The 24,313-nt window shown below is 39.7% G+C and overlaps 1 protein-coding gene across 12 annotated transcripts in view; it reads right to left on the bottom strand.

Annotated features, from left to right (window-relative positions):
* myo3b (myosin IIIB) overlaps positions 1–24,313 on the bottom strand; it is a 484,195-nt gene that overhangs the window by 126,657 nt on the left and 333,225 nt on the right. For 10 of the 12 annotated variants that reach the window (XR_011886449.1, XM_072261905.1, XM_072261908.1 and 7 more), the window contains 3 exons: positions 18,486–18,648; positions 15,178–15,255; positions 3,305–3,392 (listed from right to left, as the gene is read on the bottom strand). Coding sequence is in view for 11 of the 12 variants with exons in the window: in XM_072261905.1 (XP_072118006.1) it covers positions 3,305–3,392; positions 15,178–15,255; positions 18,486–18,648 (329 nt within the window). In the remaining variant the exon portion in view is untranslated. Of the gene's footprint in view, positions 1–3,304; positions 3,393–15,177; positions 15,256–18,485; positions 18,649–24,313 lie in introns of those variants that run through there. The other 2 variants (XM_072261912.1, XM_072261916.1) reach the window with 2 other exon arrangements.

The following is a 24,313-nucleotide window of genomic DNA, read 5'->3' as shown; positions in this document are numbered from 1 at the left end:
ATTCAAGTTCCTGGGTGTCAACGTCTCTGAAGATCTATCCTGGGCCCAACATATTGAGCATGCCAGCAGCTAGGAGGTTGAGGAGATTTGGGATGTTACCAAAGAGTCTTAACAAATTTCTACAGATGTACCCGAGAGAGCATTCTAACTGGTTGCCTCACAGCCTGGTGTGGAGGGGCCACTGTTCAGGATCGGAAAAAGCTGCAGAAGGTTGTAAACTCAGCCAGCTCCATCATGGGCTCTAGCCTCCCCAGCATTGAGGATACCTTCAGAAGGTAGTACCTCAAAAAGTCAGCATCTGTTATTAAGGACATCCTGGACATGCCCTGTCCTCACGCTACCATCAGAGAGGAGGTACAGGAGCCTGAAAACACACACTCAACATTTTAGAAACAGTTTTTCCCCTCTGCCAGCAGATTTCTGAACAGACAGTGAACCTATGAACACTCTCACTTTGGCTCCTTTTGCACTACCTATTTAATTTGTTTTTAATATATATTTTATATTTCTTATCATAATATATAGCATATATTATGATTATATTATTACATATATTATAATATATATTGTACACATTATATATAATATATATATAAATCACATATATATGATCTGCAACAAGTAATTTCTTCCACACCCTCCGGTAGCCATGCTCCCCCCGGTCCCCCGGTAGCCCTGTAATCCTCATTACCCTGTCTGACACTTTACTTATCGAGTGCACACGGCAGTATAAGCACTTTTGTTTGTATTGGCACGTTCCAGGACAGTGGTTTTCTTGGACACATCCTGCTTGTTATTGCTTCCAGTTTCAGGGAGGGGACCCCGAGTGGGGTGGCTTACACAGGGTGCCTGTTTGTGGTGGCGCATGCTCTGTGGAAGTGTGGGGAGAGTGCTGGCACCTGGAAAATGGTTAGATAAGGCCTGATTTTGCTGCACAATGCCATTGCGATCTTATTGTGATAAATGTATTTGCGGACCTTTGTGATTCTTTTCTTTTTGTGTAATTGTTCAGGCTCATGGGAACAACTCCCCTCCACCCACACATTTCAAAGAATGGACTATCCTTTTTCTCCTAGATCAAGGAGATCCTGACTTAAAGGCTCATTTTGGTGAAAGTAGAGAAGGGAGAGGGGTTGCAGTCAGGTGAGGTGTATTGCTTTAGATTGATGTTTTGGAGCTGTTGTCCTAAGGGTCTGATGGTATACGTCTGTGTTTTCTCCTGTCATTTTGATATTTTTTGGCACTGCCAATATTTTCTAAAAGCTTTTTACCTCTAGCACACCATAAACACATTTGCACCGTATGTGCTATTGTGGCCTGCGCCTGATTTTTAAAGTCCACACCTTTATAAGGGCACGTGACCCTGAGCAAAACCCAGTGGTGTGACATATATATAGCAATGTATTGCCACAACAAAACAACAAATTTCACCAAGAGGGCAGTGATAATAAGCCTGATTCTTATTCTAATTCTCACAGTGGACCTCATTATAACAGTACAGGAGGCAACAGACAAAAAGAAGAATGGAAGTGGGGTGAAAAATTAAAGTAGTATCAGCCCATTCAGCCCATCAGAATGATGTCATCTCTCAGGGGAGCAAGTCTCCCCCCCCCACCCCCACCCCCCATTTCCCTGCACCCTTGCAATATATTCTCTCCCACACATACCCACTGACTTCTCTTTGATCCTTTTTTCTATTAACCTTCACTATGGGATAATTGGCGGTCATCAATTAATCTCTCAATGCATTCTTCTAGCAGGTGGGAGGGCATCAGAGTACCCAGAGGAAACCTACAGCATCACACTGGCAGCACCCAAAGTCAGAATTTTTGAGGCAGTATCGCCCTAGCAACCCAAGAGCGGCAATTAGGAAATTAAGAGAGAGCAGTAGAAATTTTCTAGCTTTCCACCTGTTATAAGAAATAAAAATTATGCCTGTTTTTCTTAGAGCGGAAGACACTGGAGGTAATTTGGCATAAATGTTAAAATTAATGAAGGAGATGGTAGAGAAAGGTGTTGTTCATATCGTTTCAATGGTCGAGGACAAGGGCACAAAGAAGCAAAATTAAATGTGTTAGAATAGAATGGTGGACAAGAAGAGCCTTGTTACAGCCAAATGTCGACTGCCTATTCTTTTCCATAGATGCTGCCTGACCCACTGAGCTTGTTGCCTGAATTTCCAGCATCTGCTGATTTTCTCATGTTTGTGCAAACTTCTGCTGTTATTCATGGCTGGAACAGGCGTCATGTAAAAAGTGAAGCCCATTAATTGAAAGAAATAGAAAAAAGTTAAGTGATGTCAGGACTGATACAACTATGTAAATGAAGGATAAACATCCATATGGGCTTAAAGGCTTGTTTCCAAGTTACAATGTTGAGGTCATTTATATGATTATGGAGTGATACTGGGCCCAAAGTGCAGCATGTCCAATCAACACAAAACATTAAAGAGGTTTACTTTTTAATGTGCCTTTCATAAAATCAGATCATTCCATAGAGTGCTAAGTCAATTAAGCATTGTTACAATGTAGTCATTGCTGTCACGTGGGAAAATGCAATCAATAAAACAACCTCTCCTTTCTTTTTAGCATGTCGCACCAGACAGTCAGCCATTCTTGTCTGGGGCACGGTGTCAGGATTGGTTTCCTTTCGGATTAACTGGGTCACAATATGAACATTCCTGACTCGACCCTTTTTTTTACAAGGCCGAGTGGCTGGCTCAACGCTCAACCCAGCACGGATGGAAAGCATGCTTGGGGGGTGGCCCGACTTGGATTCGAACTCGGGAACCTTCATTGCACCTCTCCTGATTGCACGATAATTACTGGTGTGTTCAACTGTCATCTCAATATTGTTACTATACCTTTCGAATGAACACTAGACTTCAAATTTCACTCTAGCTATTGACTACTTCACCCATCCTCACTGCTTTTACCTCAGTAGCACCTTCTGATACTAAACTTGCATCTCAGACCATTTCTTATCATGGCCCATAACCAGGAACCCTTGTTTTAGACAACATTTCTGCATCCACCTGTGATGCTGTAAGAAATGAGAATATTTTGAGCAATTAACTTTTATTCATTGAAGGCTCTTAATCTTCTTGATTTTACATCCTAACTACATTCAATTCCTAATATATTCAAACTGCACCTTTATTTTTAATCGTCTGGTTAACCCTTTATTCTCTATTTTAAGTTCATCAAGAACATTTTTAAAAGTATTGATTGTGTCATATCAAACTTGCTTGGCAACTTCACCAATAACATACAGTGTTTTCTCACAGTCATTGCTGGATCCATACCTTGTGCTCTGGAACTTTTGTCCTCTTGCTAAAATATCATATTCGGTCATCGTTTTATATTCTTTGCGAGCCAGATATCCCCTAACACCTACAAAAGATGATAAGTAAGAAGCAAGATAAGTAAATCTCATCTTCTGGAATACTTGGTTAGATAGACAGTATAGTTATTAATCTGGAAAATAGCATGCAGTTTTAAATCACTTGCAGAAGATGGTATTACCAGTATATTTTTAAATCACTTGAACAATATTTGGATGAAGGGTCTTGGCCCAGAATATCAACTATTCACTCTTTTCCATAGATGCTGCCCGGTCTGCTAGATCCTCCAGCATTTTGTCAAAGGCTCGAAGGTCCAATTTAATGTCAGAGAAATGTATACAATATACATCCTGAAATACCTTTTCTTCGCAAACATCCACAAAAACAGAGGATTGCCCCAAAGAATGCACAACAGTTAAACGTAAGAACCCCAAAGTACCTACCCCGCATGTAAGTGGCAACAAGCAACAATCCCCCCTCCCCCAAAAAAGAAACGTCAGCACATGCCACTGAGCACTCAAGTGTGAGCAAGGCAATAGCAAAGACACAGACTTACAGTTGCCCCAAAGACTTTGCGTTTCACCCGGTATACAACATACCTACAGGCTTTCTCTCTCTCTCCCTAATAAGGGAAAAGGAGATGTCTCCATTTTCCCAGCGAGCAGGGAGACATAACAAGCAACTTGCCAGTTTACGATGTTACGTTATTGGTGCTGCTTTGGATTTCCAGCATTTGCAGGTTTTCTTGTGTTTGTGAAATATACTTCCCCATTACTTACTTGGAATAAACGAGTGGATGCAAAATGTAACAATTTTTAAATGGAAGCAAAAGTTTATCACTAGATCAAAGAACTATGCAAGGGACCCAACAGATGGAATGAGCACTGCCCAAATATAGCAGGAGCTCCTACTGGTTTTCTAATCTTTCCTGTCTACATTGGAACCCAGTCATCTGCAGACAGTGATGGCAAGCATTATCGATGAAGTCTCTCATTCCCAATGGAGCATTAGAACATCAGAATGATATTTTAACAGTTATGCATAAAGATTGTTGTGGAAATCTTCCAATCAAAGCACCTGATATGGGGAAATCTTGCATAACAGTTCACACAAGACTGTTTGCTTAGTCATCAACAATTTCAGTGTGATATCGCAAGCCAACATGAATGACGATGATAAACTGCCCTTTAAGTTGCTAGATAAGCAGAGAATAAAATGCCAAGTTTTGCCTTCCACTTCTAGGGTAAATGTAGCTAACATATACAAGAGACCTTGCCAAAATTTAATAATCAGTGCTGCTAACATAACGGTGATGCTCGAGAATGGGTCCTGACAAAGGGTCTCGGCCTGAAACGTCGACTGCACCTCTTCCTACAGATGCTGCTTGGCCTGCTGCGTTCACCAGCAACTTTGATGTGTGTTGCTTGATTATTACAAGTAGGATTATCATAAATGTATTTAAAAATAATTTATTTATGATGTAGCTGCACACAGTAGCCATAACGATTCTTTCCACATTGTCACCTCAATGATAGCAGTAAATTGGAAGACGCAATAAAAGAATTTGTTGTTCAACCAGCCATAACAAACCCTGACATGAACAACCTTAGAGCAATGTTATTAGTGTTTGTACTACATGTAGAAAAAATGTTTTATAATGTTATATTAAAATAGACATGAAACAAGAAATGAGAGTGTACAAAGAACTGCCAGATCAAGTTGTCCTTTATATAGGTTTCATAGTTGAAAAGGAATATTAATAACCAAAGTTTTGCACATCAGTTTTCTCATTTTATTTCAATGCTGCAGTGATGCAGTACTGAAACAAAGGCTCCATGAAGAAAGATGCTGATTTTGATTTTCATGTAGAATTCAGAAGTATTCTTTGCTTTTGTTTGTAACTATCAGTTTTTAATCAAACAATGCCTCAAAGTTCAATGGCTTTTTTGGCATAGCTTTAGTGTACAATGATCTACTCATCATGTCCCGAGTGAGCTCATTTATAGCTACAAGAAGAATTCTGCTTTTACATAATCATTGCACTTGGGGCTAGTTAGAGGATTAAAAAGTGCAGCTATTGTCAGAATCAACTCAGAAAGCTGAAAATGAAGAGTTTATGAGTTTGAAAACAACTTTCAATGGAACACTTGACAGCTATAAGTTATTCTATGACACTTTATTGGCATTCTAAGCACAAAGACCTGGATTTGCTTCAGACTGCATTGAAGACTCTACAGATCATTAAAAAAGTTCAAGTCCCATTGACCATGAAGAGGGATTTTCAGGATCAAATATGGCAATTCTTATGGCCATGCTCTTGCGTGTCATTTCAGAAGAGGATGGAACAAAGAAGAATCAGAGAATATTTAAGGGATAAGATCTAAAATGTAATACCTCTCCCCGTGGAACATAGAAATAATATTTCAAACAGGAATCTTAGTTGAAGTGTTGTATGCAAGAGCAAGCTTTATTGCAAGAGGCAATTGTATGGAATGGTCATAAACAGCATGAGAACTTTCAGATATGGCTACCTTACCTGCTGCACAGTTTATTCTATGACAATGAAGACAATAATAATAGTAGTCATAATAATTTTATAGAGCATTTTTCATACAGATAATGTAATTCAACATGCTTTTACAATGGGATAAAAGTACAAATATAAAATAAAAAATAAAAGACAAAAAGATGTTAGTTAAAAGCAAGGTTAAATAAACAGATTTTTGAGCTGGCATTTAAAAGTGTCAACTGATTCTGCATCCCTTATAGCTTTAAGTATTGAATTCGACAGTTGAGGATTGTAGTTCAAAAAGTTGACCTGCCAATTATCTTTTGAGGGAGGCTGTTTAAATTTAAGAGACCGACAGACGAGGATCTGAGAGCTTGAGCTGGATTATAAAACGAAAGCAATGCTGTGTGATATGCTCCGGTTCCAGACCATTAAGAGCTTTAAAAACAAGAAACAGAACTTTATAATCAATTCTAAAAGAGATACAGGAAGTGATCAGCTGTGTCAAAGGCAGCACTTAGATCTAGAAGAAACAGAACTGAGACGGCTGGCTCAGAGCTGAGCCTGAGGTCGCTGACAATTTTGATAAGGCTTTTGTCTGTGCTGTGGTTGGCTCTAACACCAGATTGAAATTTTTCTAGAACATTGATCTCATTCAGTAAGTTATTCAGCTGGTTGAAAATTACTTTCTTAAGAATCTCATCCAGGAAGGGAAGATTTGATATAGGCATGTAGTTAGCTCACTATAAATATAACATTTTGACAGCCGAAGTTTTGAAGGCATCTGGAAAAACTCCAGTTTCAAGGGATGTGTTAATAATTTTCTGAACAAAATTGAAAACACTATTAAAAGAGTCCTTAAGAAGTATAGTTGGAAAAGGGTCAAGACTGCAAGTAGATGGATTATTCTTTGTTACAATTTTATAGAGTTCTGAATCAGAAATACCTGTAAATTTTGACATGGTTGCCATCTTTTTAAGAGGTTGACTCTAGACGTTAGCAGTATCTGTAGCGATACTCTCCCTAATGGAAGTAATTATATTGATTAAAAAATTGCAAGTTTCTCACATCTTGTGGCTGATGCTTGACTGACGACATTATAAGTTGGGGCAGAGTTCAACAGTCAGCTTATAGTTGAGAACAATATTCTTGAATCACCGTTACTCTCTGTAACAATTTTGGAAAAATGGTCTCTTTTTGCAGAGCTTATAGCAGTGTTAAAGGAGCCTAGATAAGATAATGACTACATCTACATTTATATACACCATCATTTTGAATTTGGAGAATGTTTGCCAGTTCTGACAAACAACAGGACAGACATGCACTTGCCAGATGACTAATACTCTTGAAAAAAACATGCAGTGAATGCATCACTTTTCATGTTACTGCAAAGATAAAAGAACCACTGAATTTGACATTACTGGTTTCCCCAAGATCCTGCTGCATTCACTGGCACCCATTCTGCTTTTGAGCTACGGGGGAAGAAATCTTCAATAAGAAAACGTTCCACTTCCTGAAAAGAAAAAACACGTTCTGTGTAACCACATACAAAAGATTCCAGATGTTGACATGAGATATGTTGCAAATTATGATGGTGTGCAGCTATTCCAAACCTTAATGCTCCTTGACCTGTTCAGAGGAGAAGATGTGTCAGTCCCAAACCTGCCTCTTATTTCAATTAAGACGACCTAACTGTTCAGAAAAGAGTGCATCTGTCTGCAAAAGTGCCATTAATTGATGCAATCTGACAATTTGTGCTATGCTTATGCAAATGATATATCCTGCAGTATGGTAGTTTACTTCTGGCAGGGCATCTGGAACTTGCTCCTGAGCAGGCTGGTCCTACTCCATATGATAAGACCATAGGATCTACTTTGCTCATTGGGGAAAGGGCTAGAAACTGGTTGGTGTTTTTTCCCTGAGTCAGCCATACTAAACAGGATGTTTATCCATTTTCATTCTGATGGAATTTAGATTTATTTCCCCAGGATAACTAATCATGAATGGCACTGAAAGCCCTGAGAAACAACAGCATCAATCACTGTTACAGTCAGAAAGCTAGAGTCACTCTGGTCAGAAAGCTGATGTTTCTAATACCATGCAGTCTGCAGTTCCATGGAGTTAGATATAGTATTGACTGCTAATTTAGAAGGGCTTGCTACAGACCCAATAAAATAGTGACACACTACTTTATTGTACAGACCAGCTAGTGGCGTAGTGGCATCAGCGCTGGACTTTGGAATGAGAGGTCCTGATTTCGAATCCAGCTGGATCCCTTGCACGATCTCCATCCGTGCCTGGGTTGAGTGTCGAGCTAACAACTCAACCTCGTAAAAAAAAACTGGAGAGGGATGGGCTCCGCCAGGTTTCAGATGCCCAAGACACGCCATACGATGAGCACACACACACACACACACACTCTATTGATCTTTGCCACGAAGGAAATCATTTCATGACATTATCATAAATAAGAAGCATAAACTCAAGAATTCTGCCTGTTGCTATGCAACCTGCCTTACTAAACTGAGAGCAGCATGCTGATTTGATGGTCCATCACATCAAATTATTAGCAGAAAATAGCACAATTATCCATCAATCTTTTGAATTAAGCATTCCAATCAAGTGACACCAGAGTAGACATGTAACAACAGGTAAACAGTGAGAGCGAGTACATTGAAGTGTTAAAATAAAAGAAGGAGGGATGGAAAGGGACTCATGGGATTGATCCCTTGGAAGCTGGCACGGTCTTGATGGGTAAATGACCTTATTTGTATTGTTACGAATAACAAGGTATAATCCTCTGAGCCAAGCACTGTTGCCCCATGGCCTCTTTCTAAATGGACTAAAAAGATGCAAAACTTTAATTTATATTCACTTTGGAATATTACTTCATTTTACATAAATTTGAAGGAAATCACCATTTCAATAGTTTTGCAAACAAGCTGATCCAACGAAATTCCTCCTTCAGAAGCAGTACCACGGGTTGGCAGATAATTACCATCCACTCCAGTACTGAGGAATGGAAGATGCTAATGCATGAATACTTATTCCATGGATGACTATTGCACACCACCTACCACACAGTTTTATATAATCAGGCTTTGGTCCAATGATAAGGAGATACAAGACAAATGGAGACACGAGTCTCCTGTGCCAACTTAGTGCACATGCGCGCACACACACAGACTCTCTCTCTCTCTAATTGCTCACAAGTGCACTCTGGTCACACACAAATATGGCCATGTTATCTTTACACTTTCATCCTTCTCATCCCTCTCACTTCCATTTCTCTTTCCCTTAAATGCATTCCTGGGACTTCACCCTGCCTTGTGCCGCGCCCCTTTCAGCACCTTCTACTTTCAGTCACTTCTCTCTTCTTTGTCCCCTTGATTCCACTACTTGCCCCCTCCCACCCAAACTACCACCCAGCCTCCCCCAACTTTCCAGCTTCCAGCATCTTCTTCTCTCCCAAAACAATGCCGTACACTGACCATGCCGCTAATCCGCTCCAGAGACTGTGCTGCATGTGCCGATTACCCTCTCCACCGCCAAACCCACATTGGCCCCAGGAATAATATCACCCAAAAGCTGTGGCCTTTCTCAGAAGCCTCCCTCAGAAAACCTCAAGAGAATCTTCAGTGATCCACTTCAACTGTGTCCCAGTGCTCTGTAGATGAGCCACCGGGTTCTGCATTTCCTTTTTAAGGTGAAAGAGAAAAGGAAACTAAAGAATGGAGGTGAGAGGGATGAGACTGATGAAAATGTATAGGCAACATGTGACTATATTTGTCTGTGATCGGTGTGCACTTGTGAGTAATTGGGGGGGAGAGAGACAGAGTGTGTGTGTGTGTGTGTGTGTGTCTGTCTGTCTGTCTGTCTGTGTCTGTCTGTGTGTCTGTGTCCTGGACGCTTTAAGCAAATTCTTTCTGTGACAGGAGGAGGTACTCATTCCATAGTCACCAATATACAGTATGTATAATGACTGTAAACCTTTACCACACTGTCCCCAAACTTAGGGAACCTCTGACTTCACATGCTATTCCAGGGCACTTGGTGGGTTCAGCTGCAGGTCTGTGTAGGGAATGGTCAGGTTGATCGCAATATAAAATATTAATGTATTAACTCAACTTGAACTTGCTTGGTTTTCGTGCTTCCAAAATACAAAATGGAATAATGAAGCAAGGTTCTGTTATTTTGTCATTTTAAGTAGGAGACATTTAAAAAAAACAAAAGCATTTATTAATGAAATATCCAAACAGAATTCAAATCACTTAAAAGCAACTTTTTTTAAAAAAACGCAAACACGAGGAATCCTGCAGATGCTGGAAATTCAAGCAACGCACATCAAAGTTGCTGGTGAACGCAGCAGGCCAGGCAGCATCTCTAGGAAGAGGTACAGTCGACGTTTCAGGCCGAGACCCTTCATCACGTTAATATCGACAGTCCTGACGAAGGGTCTCGGCCTGAAACGTCGACTGTACCTCTTCCTAGAGATGCTGCCTGGCCTGCTGCGCTCACCAGCAACTTTGATGTGTGCTGCTAAAAAGCAACTTTTGTTGTTTTGCTCGAAAGGAAGAAGGATTAAAGTGAGCATGAAATTGTTAAAAGTTTAAAAGAGATATTAAAAATCGCAGTTGTTTCTTGTAAAATCTTTAATTATTTTGTTGCTTTTAGTCCACTTATAGCCCCAAAATAAGGGGATTAACTTTCTAGTGAAATAATCAATGTGCAATCAATCACTCAGCATGACTATCTGGCAGTTTAGTCAGAAAGCATTAACATGGCAATGCTCTCTGGCTGTTGGAATTCAAGGCATTTTACCACATTTACTTAGATGACCAATTATTTGTCATTGTGCATTGCAATCACATATCAACGTTTAAGTGTGGCAAACTTTTTCCCCAAAGAAAAATGTTACAATGCATTTAGAAATAAAAGTCCCATACCCTGCCACTGTCTGTAAGGTGTTTGCATCATATGTCTCCCCACCTTCACGTGAGTTTCCTCCCAAAGTCCAAAGACATACCAATTGTTGGGTAAAATCACAAACAGGAGAAAATTTGCAGATGCTGGAAATCCAAGCAACACACAGAACTCAGCAGGCAAGGCAGCATCTATGGAAAAAAAGTACAGTCGACATTTTGGGCCGAGATCTGGCCTGCTGAGTTCCTCCAGCATTTTGTGTGTGCTGGTTGGTAGGTTAATCGGTTATTGTAAATTGTCCTGTGATTAGACTAGGGTTGAATCGGGGGTTGCTGGGCAGCACAGCTCAAAGTGCCAGAAGTGCCTATTCTGTACTGTATCTCAGTAAATAAATAATTATTCACAGTGAAGTAAATGATTGAATAAACCCAGAATAATCCAAGATATGCATCTCCTGTCATTTTCTGTAGCCAAAGAAAAAAACTCAGCACATGTGTGGAGACCGGTAATTTAATACCATCTAGAGCATGAAACGATTCAGCACAGGAATAAGTATCAACATAAGAAGATTATATTCAGTTGGAATGAAGTTGATGTACATTTTCAAATGTTGATCTTGTACAGTTCTGCAATGTAAAGACTGTTTTATATTTATTTAATCCTTCTGGTAAAAGTGCAAAATATTAAACATATAGAAACAAGTATGCACGTTTATTAGAGTATTGTTATTTTTTTATCTGTTTTTGATGGATGAATGGTTAGGGAATAGTCTAGGCCATCCGAGACCCTTGGGCCATTAGCTCCTGTACTTGAAAGAAATGTGTTTATTTTTAAAAATGCTAATGTAATCTACCTCAAAGCAATAGCTTTAACAAACGAACAAAATAAATGAGTCAGGAGTTTTCCATAAGGAGCTAGTTTTCCCTGTTCTCTCCACCTGTGAGCATCTGCTGTCAGAAGCACTGAGCAACATCATATATGCAAAATTAATAAAGTTCCATACAAATCAAAGTAGGCAGAGCAAAGAGATCAAGAATTATTCAATTTAATTTCTACTTCCCCATCACTGTTTGGACCTATAAGGTCATTTACAAAATATAAATCAGTGCCTTTGAAACGTTTGCTACTGTTGACAGAACCCTGCCCGGAGGAGGGCTATTGATAACAATTAGACTGGCCCTCTTACACTACCCTCACAGTATATGGCTTTTGGTTCTGATGAAAGAAAACCTACTAAGGTTAATATCCCCACTTTGATCTCTGTTGAGACATACTAGAAAGAATTAATTTACATTAGAGATGAGAAAAATGTTGACAGTATGAAAAGGCATCTTGTTACTGGTAAGCGAATGTTTTGTGAAAGAAGAATCAGAAAGAAGAGGAAGTGAGGAGACAGATGGATAGCACCATTGCTGCTTTTACAGTGAAGTGGATGAAAGGAGATTAGATTCCAGCACATTTCAGTTTATAGGAGCTTGTCAACCAAATTCTTCTGGAATCTCAGACTAAATCTTCAGATGAAATGCACTAATAAATAAACCAGTAAAGATTTTAAAACAAGTAGTTACAGATTTAACATATCATTTCTACATTTAAATGATTTTTTTCAGAAAATCTTTTAGTTGATGAGCAGAAGTCCACAAGATTGGTTAGAATCTAATTGCATCCAATCCTTTTGGTCTTATGAATGCAATGACCTAATCTATTCCTTAAAGTTTGAGAAATGGAATACAGTATAGGCTCAATTGCAAAGGTTCGAGTCTATTATCTTCTTTGGGATCTGACCTACGATTGGTACTGTTACATCAAGGTACATGCTGATGGAGGAGAGGATATATAGTCCACTTGAGTGTCAGGCGTGGTCTGCAACAGAGTCCCAAAAGTACTGTCATCCAATTCTGTGAAATTTTTTGAATGTATCTTTTGCATAGTGACAAAGGAATGTGGAAACACCTGTGGTTTATTCCTGCAGCGGAGGTTGCTGGATGGTGGGCAATACTATGTTTGTTCTTAACAACAAACTTGCGTGGGTAAAAGTCTAACACGTTGTTAATTCACAGAATGGCTTCAGCTCGACCACATTTTACTCGGGACGCTCCAGCCCGCCAAGAGCACGTCTGACCTGTTCACCAACGTCACTTCTGGTTCCAGGTGAACCGCCCCCATAGTACACTGGGAACTGAAGTTCTTTATTATGTACACACATAATAACACAAGCAAGACAATCAGAACTTTCCCCTTATCCCAAAACCCTTCTGTAAGTTAGATTTGGTGACTGACTAAAATATGAGTGCATCTCAGATAGCAAACAAAAGCTAATTTAAAAAGCCTGTTTTATGCCAATTACTCAAACTGTTTACTTCCCTTCTGGCATCCCTACTCCCCCCTGCACTCCAACCCACTGTTCCTATATATACTCCAGAAATCAAACCACTGGAACAAGATTCTGATATTCCTTTATCACACCTTCTGATATTTCTTTGTTGCATGATGTTGCTTTATTGCATTTTGAACGACACATTCAGTATATATGTTCAAATCAGTACACATACATCCTTTTAACTTGTTTGAACTTTATTACATGCATGCTTAGATAGACATATGCCTTATGCCTTACTTACTTGCCTGACGCCGGCCCCCTAAGCCTGAGTCAATGTAGTAGTAGCAGTAGTCAGATAGACATAGGTAGCAAATTGCAACTTATCGGGTGGCTTTTGATAAATTACCAGAGAAAGCTCATCTTAACTACTGCTTTCTCATTTTCATTGTAATCTTAAGGATGCACTGTGAAACTATTTCATGAGCAAACTCTCAATCTAAGATTTACATATTGGGACCATAGATGAGAAAAGTGAATTACAAACAGATCTAGATTCACTGAGAAAATAGGATTGAGGCAAGAAATGTAATTTAATATATATACACAAACAACAGGAATTCTGCAGATGCTGGAAATTCAAGCAACACACATAAAAGTTGCTGGTGAACGCAGCAGGCCAGGCAGTATCTCTAGGAAGAGGTGCAGTCGACGTTTCAGGCTGAGACGTCGACTGCACCTCTTCCTAGAGATGCTGCCTGGCCTGCTGCGTTCACCAGCAACTTTTATGTGTGTTGCTTTAACATATATACATTTGGCATTATGTATGTGAAGGCTGAATGGAAAGTGTGGAAATTAGTAAGAGTTGAGAATGCAGACAATGGGGCAAGAGAAGCACCTCACTGGCTTTGTACCAAAAAATCGGAAGGTTCATAACCATTGACAGCGGTACTATCAATGTAGCAATACACTAGAATATTTTGTCAGGATTATAAGGCACAAAACAAACTAAATGGTGCACATAAACAAAAGAGATTCTGCAGTGATGCTTGAAATCTGAGCAACACAATGCTGGAGGAACACAGCAAGTCAGGCAGCATCTATGGAGGGGAATAAGCAGCCTATGTTTCAGGCTGAGACTCTTCATCAGGACTGGAAAGGAAAGCAGAAGAATCTAGAATAAGGTGGTGGGAGAGGGGAAGGAGTACAAGCTGACAGGTGATTGTTAAAACCAGGGGTGGGGGAAGGCGTGTGGGTGGGGGAGGGGATATGAAGTGCACAGCTGAAAGGTGATTGAAGTGGAAGAGGTTAAGGGTGGAAAAGAATGAATCTGAGCGGAGAGGGCAGTGGACCATGGGAGAAAGGGAGCAAGGAGTTGAAGGGTGGAGATGATGAAATGAGGAGAAGAGAAAGGCTGAGAAGGGTACCAGAATATGGAATGAAGAAAAAGAGAAGTGGGAGGGGTGGGAAGTTTACCGGAAGTTAGAGGTGTTGCTCATGGTGCACATTAAACTCCTTGACAACTCTCAGCTACAGCAAAGGCTAAAGGCCTCATGGATAAGTTTGAGGTTCAAGTAGAGATACAAAACTTCCACTAGTTACTCAGACAAACTTCTCAACTTTCACTTTCTGACAGCAGTAATACCAAAATTCAAAAGCTGTTAAATCCAGGCAGATAATTAAATACACATATATCGTAGTCTTTGTCACAAAAGTGAAAAATACTTCAAACAACAGGCAGGAATATTCACTGCCACATTGACCCTTAACAAGCCACCACTTTAGATTCTAAGCCTGACATGAGAACAAAGCACATCAAAGTTTGCAAGCCATGTCTTCCAATAATGGTTCCACCATTTCCTATTATGCTTTTATTATAATGGGATTCAGGTCATAATGATTATAATGTCATTATGGTTCATGTCATGATAATGATTTAGGCATTTAAGGAAGGAAGCTATGTATGAAAATAGGCATGGGAATAATGCATTACCATTGGATTAGCATTATTTGTTAGAAAGAAGTGCTATTTACAAGAATTTGTTTCATAATTGTGAAATGATATTTTAAGACCATTTGCCATACCTGCTTGGATGCAAATTGCTGCTTTTCTTTGTGTCTTCAATTGCTTGTAGATTTTATGTGCAACATATGCTCTCCAGGCTAATAACAAATGAGAGAATGATGAGCTTGTGATAGGAGGGAATAAAATGGATATGATGCATAATTATTAAAGGCAATCTCTCTTTGGTTGATCTATATTCCCTCAGAATTAAAATGAATGTCATATAGAAGATCAGCTGACTGGGAATCAAGGGGGCCTTTTCTGGTTGCTGCCAGTGGCTACTGGTGTTTTCAGGGGTCGGTGCTGGGACTTCTTTTCACATTATAGGCCAATGATTTGTATGACAGAATTGATAGCATTGTGGCCAAGTTTTTAGCCAGAGAGTAGTGAATCTGTGGAATGCTCTGTCACAGACTGTGGTGGAGGCCAGGACAGTGGGTATATTTACAGCAAAAATTGAGCGTTTCCTGATTGGTCAGGGCATCAAAACTTAGCAGGTGTATGGGCTTGAGTGGGGTCCGGGATCAGCCATGATGGAACGAAGGAGCTGAATTGTCTAATTCTGCTCCTATGTCTAATGGTCTTATATATGATTCATTTTTATAGATGTTAGAAACATTAGAAAATACTAACTTACATAGATATCTAGAAAATTCATTTCCCCTTCTCATTGTTCAAATTTTTCACTGCTAATATTTTGCAAATGTCTAGTTTCCTCCAAGTTTATTGTAAGGATAGGAAAGCAAAGAGAACTAAGGATTAGCCATGATCTTATTGATTGGAGTGTAGGCTTGAGAAGGATAATGACTTCCTTCTGCATCTGATGTTTTTCTTTACATTTCCTTCACTTTGCACATTCTTACAAGCAGTTTTTGGCTTAAATTCCAAACAATAAATGCATCTGTCTCAGTAAGCACATTATTTTGGGGAATTAATTTCATTTTTGTTGGTATCCAGTACTGGTATAAACAGAAAGATGTGAGAAACAGGAAGTAAACGTGCAATCTAATATCATCACAAGCATAAATATTTAAGATGCTTGTGAAAATGGTGATTAAAGTTGGGTGTTTTAAAAAGCTTTGCAAGTTTCTCAAATTCTGCAAACCATTGTCCATATGAGACAATATGTTGTGGAGGAAGCTGGTTGTGTTTTCAAAGGAAAAGAGCACATTGGTGCAATTATCTAAGCATGTGCTGGTGTGTCCTTTAAGTCAGCACAGCAGAGCTTTAAATTCATTCCTTCACCAGATATCCTGTTTTTTTCTCTCTGTGCTTACAACATATGGCTCAACCTGCACTTGAAATACTGAATAAATGATCTGCAATAGACTAATTTGTTTTATGCCTTTTATGCAAAACAAGTGTCAAAGTAGTACAAATTATATTACATGAAATACACAAAATATTGCAAAGCCTTTGCTTTGCTGATAGACATTTGGATATGCTACCACTGCACTTGAAAATTAGTGCTACAATAATATTAATGTTTTATTTGTAATTTTAGCTACAGGGCTACAATGAGCCTTCTAATGAAAATTGGCTAATGATGGCTCTGAGGCTTTGAGGAAAAGTCAGTCCTTTTGATACTGATGATCTTGATCTCATTATTATGCTTTAGAACAAGTTTAGAAAAATGTCAAAAAGATCAACTTAGATAAACTTTGAAAAACTGATATGCTACTAGCCTGCATCTAGTTCCCTAATATTTATTATCCTCAACATCACCACCTTTCCTCACCCTCCCATTCCTCCCCACTTCTCCTAACCCCCAGCCCCCAACAAACTAGAGATCTACGCAATGCTCAGAGCATTTCAGTCAGCCCAATGAACACAAGCAAAGTGCCACTGTGGCTTCCCAGAATAAGGCTAATAAGGTCCAAGGGCTAATTCAACAGGCCCAAGAGCAGCTGCTTCTGCTGGTGCTTCAGGTATAACACTGATCTTGCACTCAAGGACAGTTCAAGCCATTTTTTCTCCTCTCTATTCTTACATCCACAATTTTAGTATTAGCAATGGTTCATCTGGTTAACCTACGTAATGTTGAAAAACCTACCGAATGTTGAAAGGACTAAATAGGGTGGATGTGGAGAGGATGTTTCCTGTGGTGGGGGTATCCAAAACTACAGGGCACAGCCTCAAAATTGAAGGGTGACCTTTTAGAACAGAGGTAAGGAGAACATTTTTTACAGAGAGTAGTGAATCTGTGGAATGCTCTGCCACGGGCTGTGGTGGAGGCCAAGTCTGTGGGTATATTTAAGGTGGAAGTTGTTCATTTCCTGATCAGTCAGGGCATCAAAGGATATGGTGAGAAGGCAGGTGTATGGGGTTGAGTGGGATCCAGGATCAGCCATGATGGAATGGTGGAGCAGATTCGATGGGCTGAATGGCCTAATTCTGCTCCTATGTCTTATGGTTTATCTGTACTTTCCAGGTTATTTCTCCACCTAAATAAGAAAGGAGGTAGTTGTTGGTAAAGATAATTGTAATTTTGTGTGGAGAGAGGCCACTCATAACATTCAAGAATTTTGTAGATTAAAAATACCTGAACTAATCACATCTGAACAGGAGAAATTTAAAGCAACGCACACAAAAATGCTGCAGGAACTCAGCAGGCCAGGCATCATCTTTGAAAAAAGTACAGTCAATGTTTCGGACCGAGACCTTTCATCTGGACCCTTCACTATTGAAGAAGGGTCTCGGCCGAAAGGTTGACTGTTTACTCTTTTCCATAGATGCTGCCTGACCTGCTGAGTTCCTCCAGCATTTTGTGTGTGTTGCTTTGGATTTCCAGCATCTGCAGATTCTCTCTTGTTTTAGAGAAATTTAAATTTTATTTGCTACTCTAAGCCCAACAAGTGAAAAAAGTCAGGTTACCCCTCTTCTTGTCTATTTTTCCCGTTATTTTTACCTGGTGAGAAAACCACAAAACATTCAAACCGTAAATTACAAAACCTCTTTCAGCAAAATGATGTTACTGTGCCTAACCTGCTGCAATTTTGTTTGTTTGTTTATTTATTGTGCTATTCAACCCACTGGGTTCATGTCCAATGTAATTCAATGCACTCATGGGAGAATTCTATACAGGCATCACCGAGAATTGAAGCCAAGCCTCCAGAGTTATGAGGCAACAGTGTTAAATGCTGTGCTCCCACTTGAGGAACAACTTCACCAGTATCGGCAAGTGGGGTGTTAATGTAATGACTGACTGAATTCCCATCTATCTGCAATTTAAAAGCTGCTCTTTGTAGTGCTAGTTAGATGTAAACAGTATAGACTTAAACAGTTTCAAACAATCCTATTCTATTTATTAGCAACAGTTTGTGCATACCTGACTGGATGATGATGGCATTGTTTTGTTTTTGTGCTTGGGCTCGCTTGTATCTCTTGGCTCCCAGCCATCCTTTGATGTGGGCTTGAATAACCACAATACTGGCAATGACTTCTCTGAGTAGTAAATTTAACTGTTCTACTTGATAATACTTGAGGAATACCTACAGGAAACAAGTTATCAGCTTTGAAACAAAGTAATATAAATAATCATGAATTAAATGTAAAGGCAGATAACATTACTACAGAAATCCTTTGTGTGTCTGTTGTGGAAGTCTGTAAACAATTACTTACCCACATTCTGTTTTAATGAGAACCAATAACACTATGCACATCAGACAGCTTTACAAAGAGTACTAGCTCCATTTCACAGGCAAGTCAAATTCCCCAAATAGACCATGCATAATTGAGAGAGAAATACTTGCAATTTTCACAACTTTTGCATGTCCAAGAGAGCTTTACATTCAATGAATCAGTTGTGAACAGAAGGCATAACATCACAGAGGCAGGCAATTCAGCCCACTGTGCATATAAAAATATAATTTCCCAGTCTAATCACACTTTCCAACTCTTGGCCCATAACAGATAGGTCACGGCTCTTTGATGTATATATTGTATCTGAACACTATCTTTCAGTTTTCTGCACCTATCGACCCTTTAGGCAGTGGCTCCAGTGAAAAATAAATTCAGCTTCCCCTCAACCAGTTACTCTAAATCTGTGCCCACTGGTTTTTAATCCCACTAATAATCCTAGTTTATTTGATCATTGACACAATTTTCCAGTCCAGGCAAAAACTTCATAAAAATTGTTTGTTTCTCTAGATTCCAGTGATGGCAGTCTTTTATTTCTTCATAAATCTCCTCTGAACCCTCACCAGTGCAGTCATGTAATGACCAGAACTCTGTGCAGTGCTCAGACTATGGGTGAGCTGGTTCACACACAGTTCCCCTGGTCTTTATTCTGTGCTTTAGCTGATAAAGGAGAGGATCCACAATGCCTTACTAACTAACCACTTGTTTTACTACCTTTTAAGGATCTTTGGACACACACACACACACACACACACACACACACACACACACACACACGCACGCACGCACACACACACACACACACACACACACACACTCATTCCAAAGTCTACCACCATTATGCTCAATTTCCTCCAATTTATTGGAAATCCCTTACTTTACTGCACTGAACAGCAAGTCCTACAAAAAGTAGCGGATACAGCCCGGCCCATCGCGTGTAATGCCATCCCCCACCATTGAGCACATCTCCACGAAACTGTCACAACCATGGACTCTGCTGTGGAGTCTCTGTGTGCCTGCAGGCGGGTTACACAACAGATTTGACAATTGTGCTCATGAGTATGCACGTTCTGGCTAATTACTGTTTCATTATGGTGGTATTTAAGTCCCTTCTTTTTGTTTGAGTCTTGTCAAGACTTGACCATAAGCACAGCAATGTTTACACTCTACCATTTTGACAGATGCTGTAAAGGAACGGTATTCATTTAGTATTTGGTTATTGCTTCCAGCCACAGTGTTGGCACTTAACTTTCAGTTTGAGAGTTTTAGCTAACAGCCCTGTTGGCCTAGTGTTTATTGTTTTCCTTTTCCTTTAAATTCCGCAACAGTTCTCATTAAAGTCAGTGAAATGTTGACCAAGTTCAGTGTCTTTCTCTACACATCCGGGCCATATCTGAATGTAGTGAAAGAAGTGTTGTCGCAGAAAAGCAGCATCCATCATCAAGGACCCCCATCACATAAGACATGCTCACATCTCACTCCTGTCATCAGGAAAAAGGTGCATGAGCATCAGGACTCAAAGCACCAGGTTCAGGAACAGTTACTACCCCTCAGTCATCAAGCACTTGAACCAAAGGGGATAACCCCTCCAAAGGGGAGGTGGGAGGAGAAGATGGCGACGCGACTCAGCGCGCGCAGCTCTCCGATGAAATGATATCATATTTGTAAGTAGGATACCGTGCACAATTCTGATTTGATGGAGACGGACATGAGAAGGCACAGAGGAACATCTGGAGAAATTTCTGAAATGCCCGGTTCACTGCCGCTGCTACTGTGCGATCGAGAATCTCCAGAGGGAAGGCACCAAAATCCCCGGCTTTGCCTGCTGCTGGCGACCGAGACTGAGGTCGAAGAGATGGTGCTCAGTACTCGGTGTCAGAGGGCTGATCAGAGCTCGAAGTTTTCGCACGACTCAGAGTCGGACTGTGGTTGGGCATGGCAGGGAGAGTTTTCTTCCTTCTCCCATCTCTGTGAGATGTGGGACTTTTGAGAGACTTTAAACTTTTTTACTGTGCTCACGGCCTGTTCTTCATCAAGTTATGGTACTGTTGCACTGCTCTAACTATATGTTATAATTATGTGGTTTTTGTTAGTTTTTCAGTCTTGGTCTGTCCTGTGTTTCTGTGATATCACACCGGAGGAATATTGTATCATTTCTTAATGCATGCATTACTAAATGACAATAAGAGGACTGCGTGTCCTCATGAACTAATCTAATCTAACCACTCAACTTCACTTGCCCCATCACTGAAATGTTCCCAGAACCTATAGACACATTTGTAAGGACTCCTCATCTCACGTTCTCAATATTTATTGTTTGTTTATTTATTTATTTATTATTCTTATTTCTTTCTTTTTGTATTTGCACAGTTTGTTGTCTGTTGCACCTAAGTTGATGAGGTCTTTCATTGATTCTATTATGGTTATTATTCTATTTTGGATTTATTATGCTTGCAAGAAAATAAATGTCAGGGTTTCATATGGCAACATATTTGTACAGTATTTTGATAAGTAAATTTACTTTGAACTTTAAACTTCTCCAAATGCTTTACTTCATGTTTTTCCATCTGTTTCTTCCCTGCATGGATGACCAGACCATCTATTTTTGCCTATAGTCCAAAATTTTCCTTATCATTGTTAATCAGATGGACTAACTTTGCATCATCTGCAAACTTCCCTATCGCGTCTCCTACAGTTATGTGAACAAAATGTAATACATTGAATACTAATTGCTATGGAACTCCACTGGTAACAACCTTTCAGTCAATAAAATATTATTTGCTTCCTGCCAGAGAGCCAATGTTAGGTCCAATTTACAAATCTACTTTGGATTGCAAAGGTCTTTAATATACTTTGACTGCCATAATGTAAAGGATGCAGAAAATTGCCATATGTAGATTTGTGAAATAAAAACATAAATCTGTTTTTAAATAATGCTGATTGAGGAATAAATACTGGGCAGTTAAAAGAAACTGGAAATGTATTTATAATCTACAAAAAACAGCGCCATGATTTTTTTAAAAGTCCATCTCCAAGGGCAGAGGGAAGCCTTGGTTTAAAATCGCATTCAAGAGTTGTCACCTCTGACATTGATATAATGTAATAAAACTATTTTTAATTTACATTTCTCCAATTTGTCACTTGGCCACCATAGAAGCTATTTTTGATATTTCAGATATAGCAGGCAAACTTAGTCCATAAAAGTACTCACTAACTTTCTAGTGTTCAATAATTCAATTATTTTCCCAACAGCAAAGCTACTGTACTGTCTGACTTGCATACCAAACAACTTCTCTGTTCTCACACAGATCGCTTCTAAAAATTGTGTATGATTTATGGACAGTAACATATTTAGTTCTACAAATTCCATGAAAAAGGATTTCAAATAAATGTAGCTGCCTGGTAACAATCTTTTAATTCTTTGATTTCCTCACTTTTTGTCTTTGATGAAGAGTCACGGACTGAAAACATTGACTCTATTTCTCTCCTCACAGATGCTGACTGGCCTCCTGAGCGTTTCTGGAATTTTATTACTTTTGTTTCAGAGCTCCAACATCTCTGTTTTATTTCTGTTTTATTGTTCAAATCAGAAATGTTACAACTTTTGCCAATTGCAACTTCTCAGTTGATTAATTGTTAAATTTATAAACTATTTGATGTAACAGCCAGTGGACCACGAGAATGTAAAATGACCTGATCATTGCTAGATGGGGCAGGTGGAATATGAAGTGAAAGCAAAAGTCATTGAAAATCAGCATTGATTGAATTGGAATTTTGTTGGAAAATTCCACACGTCTTTAGAGGTTCCCTTTATGCAGTGAATTTAATTTACAAATAATCCAAAGACCCAATACTTGTGCCACAGGAAATCGTGTTACAAAAGGTAAGATCTAAAACTAACTTAGAGTAAGATAAACAGTTTCAGATGGGTGCCATTTCTCCCATGCTGACAGGTTAATCCATCCCATTGCTTAGGAAGCACTCCAGATAGTCTACACGCCCACTATACAGGGGTTTCAGTGACAAACCATAGCACAACATTTTAGAGCAGCTGAGTCCATTGTCCCTCTAGCTTTCCAATTTTAGAATGACAGATCACACTGATCGTTTAGTGTCCCTTCCATCCAGGTTCATCTAATCTTTCAAGGTTGTGGAGGAGTCAGGATCTTAAGATTAGTTGAGCAACCAACACTCTGCCATCCCCTCCCTAGCTAAACCTGAGGCTCCAGCAACAAAAAAAAACACATGAACAAACTACAGTATTTATGAAGATCCTTGCACCCAGAGTACTGTATATCCACACCTCCGTAATACCACCAGATCCTCTTTCATCCTACCACACATGCATGTAACTCTAGCTAAACCACACAGACCACTGTTGTCATACTGTAAACTTACACCTATTAATTCTGTTCATGGAAGTGCGGGAGGGCTTCCATAAAGTAGCTGTATAATTCAAAATAAATACTCAATTTTAAAATGCAAGTGGTTTCTCCAATTCACTATTCACGAATAACAGAAAATACTGGGAATACTCAGCAGCTTGGGCCATATCTATGGAAAGGGAAGAGAAGCAGAGTTAATGCCTCAGGCCAAAGACTCTGAAAGCTCCATTTCAGTTCCCGTAGATGCAGCTTGGCTTGTATTTCCAGCATGATCTGTTTTTATTTCTTACTCTTAGCATCTGTATTTTATTCTCCTGATATCCATACACCGTTCAGGAAAACCTTTCAAAAATCCTTTCCTTAGCGCATCACAGGCCCTAAAGTAACTCCCTCAGCTGAAGCACCCTGATCTTTTCCCATTCCCTCTACCACCATCACAGATAGAACTCCCTTCCAAATTACTCAGTTCTATAACCCATCTTTACATCACTGGCACAACAGTGGAGACTGCAAGCAGTTTCAACTCCTGGGAGGGCACATTTCACACATCTTCTCATAGTCCCAGAACACGAACTACACAATCAGGAAAGCTCACCAACACTCCTACTTTCTGAGGAGGCTGCGGAGAGCTGGACTACGTACATCCATATCATACCATTTTACAGATGCACAGCAGAAAGCACCCGTACAAACTGCATCACTACATGGTTTGGAAACTGCTCTGCGGTGGGCAGGACAGCTCTGCAAGGGGTAGTCAAAACTGTCCAATGCACCGGCACTAGCCTACCTGCCATTAAAGGCCAAAATACAGAAAGGCCAGTAACATCATGAAGGATTCCACCCACCCTGCTCAAGGATTATTTGTCCCATGGCCATCAAGGTGAAGGCTACCTACCTTCCACGCCAAGACCACTAGACCCAAAAACAATTACCTCCCCGAGCAGTAAGGCTGCTCAACATCGCCGCCCACTAACCGATCCCTCCATGCTCTGAACCACCACTACTATATCATTTCCTATCAGTCATCTTACGTACTGATATTCCAGTGCCTAGCATCACTTTATCGACATCCAATTAATCTACACTGCCTATAAAAAGTATTCACCTTGGAAGTTTTCATGTTTTATTATTT

This window comes from Mobula birostris, chromosome 6 (assembly GCF_030028105.1).
Source record: "Mobula birostris isolate sMobBir1 chromosome 6, sMobBir1.hap1, whole genome shotgun sequence".
NCBI lineage: Eukaryota > Metazoa > Chordata > Chondrichthyes > Myliobatiformes > Myliobatidae > Mobula > Mobula birostris.
This window is presented reverse-complemented; position numbering and strand designations above follow the sequence as displayed.